This window comes from Raphanus sativus, chromosome 3, assembly GCF_000801105.2.
Source record: "Raphanus sativus cultivar WK10039 chromosome 3, ASM80110v3, whole genome shotgun sequence".
Classification (NCBI taxonomy): Eukaryota; Viridiplantae; Streptophyta; class Magnoliopsida; order Brassicales; family Brassicaceae; genus Raphanus; species Raphanus sativus.
In genome coordinates this window covers 5969933-5975932 of record NC_079513.1, presented here as the reverse complement: position 1 = coordinate 5975932, position 6000 = coordinate 5969933, and the positions used below count along the sequence as shown (strand labels likewise).

General features: G+C 41.0%; 1 protein-coding gene across 1 annotated transcript; it reads right to left on the bottom strand.

The window, feature by feature from the left end:
- Nucleotides 1-1384: 1384 nt before the first annotated feature.
- On the bottom strand, nt 1385-5306 carry LOC130509920 (uncharacterized). Its single transcript, XM_057006233.1, has 7 exons — nt 4406-5306; nt 3713-4288; nt 3435-3628; nt 2800-3329; nt 1783-2158; nt 1513-1704; nt 1385-1450 (listed from the first exon to the last, which is right to left on the bottom strand). Exons 1-7 carry the CDS (start codon nt 5304-5306, stop codon nt 1385-1387), a joined length of 2835 nt encoding a protein of 944 aa, XP_056862213.1.
- Between the last annotated feature and the right edge of the window lie 694 nt (nt 5307-6000).

The window sequence follows — 6000 nt, the reverse complement described above, 5'->3', positions numbered from 1 at the left end:
GCCTAAGGAGGAGATTTGTTGGTTATAGTCAAGTCTTAGGATATCGGTTTAGATTGGTTAAGTATGTATCAATTAGATTAGACCGGTTATCTCTCTCGGTAGATTGGTTAATGCGGATTGTGCATTGATTAAGGTTAACCGGCTTGGTTTATTAAAAGTCGATTAGTCTTAGGGTATAAATATCGATCTTGAGCTGATTAAGAGTTTGTTAGATCAGTTACACGATCCGATATAGAACGAGAGAGAGATACGGCGAGGTTGTACAAGACGGTGGCTCGGCTTGTGAGTGCATCCGTTGATTCTAGTTGATTGCTGGTTCAATCCCAGCTCCGGTGAGATATAGCGGCCTTGCCTCGTTAACGGCAAGGTGCGGTGAACACCGGGTAAACACTTCGCTGTGTGCTCCGTAGATAGTTACAGAAGATCGAACAAGAAGACGGTGTAGTTTTCACAGTTTCTGACGGAGAGCAGAGGTGCAGAGGCCAAGCTAAATGTTTCATGAGATTAAAGCATTGCCTGTGAACCTTTGCGTGCAGTGATTAACACAAAAGAGAAGGAATTCAATTAAAGAACGGGAAAATCGCATAAAAAACCCTGAAAGTGTCACTTAGTAATAAACACTTTTGGGTTTATGTGTGATTCAGATTATTCTGAGTATTTTGTATGAGATTGAAGTGATTAAGAGATTAGAGAGAATAAGAACAAGAGAGAGACTAGAGAGAGACTCAAAACTCAATTAAAAATATTACAATGAGGGTTTACAAGATTTTAAAGAGATTACAAGACTGTATAGGTTCAATGTATCTAAACTTTATCCTGTTTCTTCTTTTATGGGCGAGTATTGTAGCTATAGTCTTAAGTCTGGTGTATAACCTCTCAAGTCTGGTGCCTAACTTCTCAAGTCTGGCAATCCTTTATAAAGTCTTATAAATCCTTATAACCCTCTAGCTTAATTCTCAAGTCTGGCGCTTCATCTCAACACTCCCCCTCAAATTTGACCATGTGAAACAAGTCAAGTTTGGAAAGTCATGAAGACCTCCCTCATTAAAAACCTCACCAAGAAAACCCATTGGGACAAAACTTGATGAGGAAAAAAGAGTGGAGACTTCATGATCAAGGGGATCAGCTCTTAGGAGTAAGGTCAATGAGTCCAAGCCTAGAGAGTATGGACTCCATTGTCTTCAATCTCGCTGCTTTAGTAAACACATCTGCTAATTGATCCTCACTCCTTGTATAACATGGCAGTATCACTCCTAGGATAATCATCTGCCTCACCTTGTGGCAATCTACTTCAATGTGCTTTGTTCTCTCATGAAACACTGAGTTGGAGGCAATATGAATTGCTGCCTGATTGTCATAGTGCATTGTCATAGGAGTGGTCTGCTCAATCTCCATATGCTTCAAGATACCCTTGATCCATACCAACTCGTTTGTCAGCTTCAACATGGCCCTGTACTCAGCTTCAGCACTTGAACAGGAAATCACTTTCTGCTTCTTACTCTTCCATGTAACCAGGTTCCCTCCAATGAAAGTGCAATACCCTGTGGTAGACCTTCTGTCTACTCTATCTCCTGCCCAATCTGCATCACAATACCCAACCACTTCTGTATTGCCATTGCAACCCATCCAAACTCCTTGTCCAGATGTGCCACTCAAATACCTCAGTATTCTATCAACCATCTTCCAGTGATGGTTCTTTGGCGTCTGCATGTGCTGACTCACTTGGTTCACAGCAAAACATATATCTGGTCTTGTGATGGTCAAGTAGATCAGCTTACCCACCATCCTTCTATACAGCTTAGGATCCTCAAACAACTTGTTCTCTTCAATCTCCCCCTCACGCAGGACCTTATATCCCTCCTCAAGAGGTGTCTTGGCAATCTTTCCTCCAAGCACATCAGTCTCCTTCAGCATATCCATAGTATACTTCCTTTGAGACATAAACAAGCCCTCCTTGGATCTGCATATCTCAATCCCCAAGAAATACTTCATCTCTCCCAAGTCTTTGATGTCAAACACAGACTTGAGAAAGTCTTTTGTGGCTTGGATCCCAGCCTTATCACTCCCTGTGATAATCATATCGTCTACATACACCAAGATAACAATGATTCCTGATGGTCCTGTTAGAGTGAAGAGGGTGTGATCTAGTTCAGACTTCCTGAACCCTCTCCCATTGAGAATTGTACTGAGCAAGCTCTAGGAGATTGCTTCAGCCCATATATTGCTTTCTTCAATCTCAAAACATTTCCTGGCTTTACTAGATGTTCAAGACCAGGAGGTGGAAGCATGTATACCTCATCTTCTAGCTCACCTTGTAGAAAAGCATTCTTTACATCCATTTTCCACAAATCCCACTCTAGGTTTGTTGCAATGGATAACACAATTCGAACTGTATGCAGCTTGGCAACTGGCGCAAAGGTGTCAATATAATCCTCTCCATATGTCTGAGTGAACCCTCTTGCCACCAATCTGGTCTTCCTCCTATCTATCTTTCCATTTGGCAAGTACTTGATAGTAAAGATCCATCTGCTGGAAACTGCTCTCTTTCCCTTTGGTAGCTCACTCTCATACCATGTATCATTTCTGATCATAGCATTAGATTCATCGGCTACAGAATCTCTCCACTCTTGTATCTCCATAGCTTCTTCATAGGACCTTGGCACATAGCTCTCGTCTAAACTAATCATGAATGCGTAATGCTCTTCAGGGAACTCAGCAAAGGAACACACGGCTTGAGAAGGATGCTCCACAATCTGGGCATTGTAGTACACTTTCGTGTTTACCCACTTGGAAGGATACCTTTGCCTTGTGCTCCTTCTTAAGACTGGCGCTTGAACCTCTTGAGCTGGTTCCAGTTGCACCTCCTCTTGTTCTTCTTCTCCTTGAGTCTGAACTTCTCCTTCAGGTTCATGACTCTCTTCTCCTACTCCATCTTGATCATGTTTACCTGATCCTTGATCTCCTTGACCTCCAGCTTCAGGTTCATGTTCATTACCCCCCTCATGATCAAGATGAGTTGGTTCTTCAGCTCCATATTGTTCTTGCACTCCAGGTTCAGTTCCATTCCCCCTCTCATGGTCAAGAGGGATTTCTCTGCTAGCTTCTTCAGCTTGATCAGTAGGTGTTCTTCTTGGCACCTGATCTTGAGACATGTTTATCCCAAGTTTTTCCATCAAAATCTTCAGAGTGTTTGCCCTTCCTGGTGATGCTTGAGACTGATCCTCCAAGTCTTCCCACTTTTCTTTCTCATAATACCCTGTAGACTCCACAAACTTCACTTCTCTTGATACCAGCACCCTCCTTGTGTCTGGATCATAACACTTGTAACCCTTCTGGGTTATAGAGTATCCAATAAACATGGCTTTAGTACTCTTCTCCTCCAGCTTATTTCTCCGCTCTCCTGGAACCCAGACATAGCACACACACCCAAAGACTCTTAGATGATCAATACTTGGCTTGTTCTTGTTCAGCACTTCAAATGGAGAAAGATCCTTCAAGATCTGAGTTGGTACTCGATTGATGAGATAGCAGGCAGTCTGAACAGCATCACTCCAGAAGCGTTTTGGGACTTTAGCATGGAACATCATAGATCTTGCTACCTCCATCAAGTGCCTATTCTTCCTCTCAGCTACCCCATTCTGCTGTGGTGTGTAAGGACAGCTTGTCTGTTGCACAATCCCATGCTTTTCTAGATGACTCTTAAAGGCATTACTTGTGTACTCTCCTCCATTATCAGATCTTAGAACCTTCACAGTAGCATTGTATTGATTAGCAACATATGCTTGGAAGTTTATAAAGGCATCTAGAACTCTATCTTTAGAAGGAAGCATTGTGACCCAAGTATATTTAGATTTCTCATCAATAAACGTCACAAAATACTTATGACTATCTCTAGACATGCAGGGAGCTGTCCATACATCTGAATGAACCAGGTCAAAGCAATGCTCATATATTGTCTCAGATCTAGAAAAGACAGTTCTACAATGCTTTCCTAAGATGCAAGCCTCACACTCTAAGTGATTGAATGACAATTTAGGTAAAATCAGTTCAATTGCACGAGCATGAGGATGTCCCAATCTAGCATGCCAAATACTACTATCAACTCCATCAATAGCTCTACTCAAGCAAACAAAATCAAAGGGTTTAGGATTCTTAGTCATTTGGAGATGGTAGAGCTGATTCTTGCTGTCTCCCCTGCCAATGATTCTTCCAGTCTTCAAATCTTGGAACTCAACTTCATTTGGTCTGAATACCACTTGACAATCCAGATCAACGGTAGCTTTCTTTACTGATATCAGATTTGAAGTGAATTGAGGCAGATAGAAAGCTGCTGAGTTCTTTTCAAATAACTTGAGATTTCCTACTCCTTCTATTGGGATCTTATCTCCATTAGCTATCATCACACTCCCTGTTGCAGCCTTGACCTCACTAATCAGACTCCTATCACTGATCATATGATGACTTGCTCCAGAATCAATGATGACGGGTTTGGTTGTGGATGCTAAGGCAGGAGCTCCTTGACTCCGGGTCGTAGCCAAAGCATACACATACTTAACAAACTCATCCCATTCCTTCTTTGTGATACGATCATCTGCTCTTTTGGTCTCTTGCTTCCTTACCACCATACTTTCCTCACATGAGCTCCCAATGTAGGCAGAGTAAGAACACTCTCCCTTCACCACCTTTTGCGCAGCTTCCTTGATCATTTTCAAGCTCATCTTATCACTTAGATGACCTGATTCCTTGCCTCTTCTCCAAGTCTTTCTCATCATGAACCATCCCTTGGAGAGCTTTCTTAATCTTCTTCTTCTAAAGCTAGTACCACCCCTCACTTGAGTTGATACCTTCCTTTTCTCATACACATCACAAGTGTATTGAACAAACTCACATATCTTAGCCACCAGAAAGTTAAAGACACAATCTTGTTCTTTCCTTTCTTGAATAGTTTCTGACCTTGCCATAAGCTCCAGCCACACTTCTCTCAGCCTTCCCACAAGCTGAAAAATCTCATCCTTCCCTTGTTTATAGTTGCGGATCAACTCTTTGACCTCACACACCTTCACAAGTTTGGATTTTTCTTCATGAGCTGCTTCAATTCCACTCTTTATAGTGTTTTCTTGAGCAGCCTCATCTCCATCTTCCAGACTTCTTGTCTGACCTTCTTCCATGACCATTTCCATTAAAGGTCCTTCCTTTACATGGCCACACCACAACCCACAACTCTCAAGAGTTGTTCTACCCCATTTGGACCAACTTTCATCAATCTCCTCTTCATGCCTTGTTGTTGTATCAGATCTTAGCTCCATCTTTGTACTGAATAGTAGATGCCAGATCTGACCTCCAAAAATAAACACCAACAGAAACAATCTTGAGTTTTTCAAAGATCTAGCTCTTGAAAACCCTCAAGAACACTCAAGAACACTCAGATTTAAAAAAAAAATCACACCCAGATTTTTAGAGAACCTAGCTCTGATACCATAAACACTTTTGGGTTTATGTGTGATTCAGATTATTCTGAGTATTTTGTATGAGATTGAAGTGATTAAGAGATTAGAGAGAATAAGAACAAGAGAGAGACTAGAGAGAGACTCAAAACTCAATTAAAAATATTACAATGAGGGTTTACAAGATTTTAAAGAGATTACAAGACTGTCTAGGTTCAATGTATCTAAACTTTATCATGTTTCTTCTTTTCTGGGCGAGTACTGTAGCTATAGTCTTAAGTCTGGTGTATAACCTCTCAAGTCTGGTGCCTAACTTCTCAAGTCTAGCAATCCTTTATAAAATCTTATAAATCCTTATAACCCTCTAGCTTAATTCTCAAGTCTGGCGCTTCATCTCAACAAGTAACACTTTAAAACTTGAAGTTTTTTCACTAACACTTTAAACCTCGGAAGTGACATTTCTGTCATAAAAAACCTCCAAACTTAAAAAGTGACCTGTTTAACAGGTAAAAATAGTGATGTGTCGGTTTTTTTTCCAAAAAATATTTATTTAATT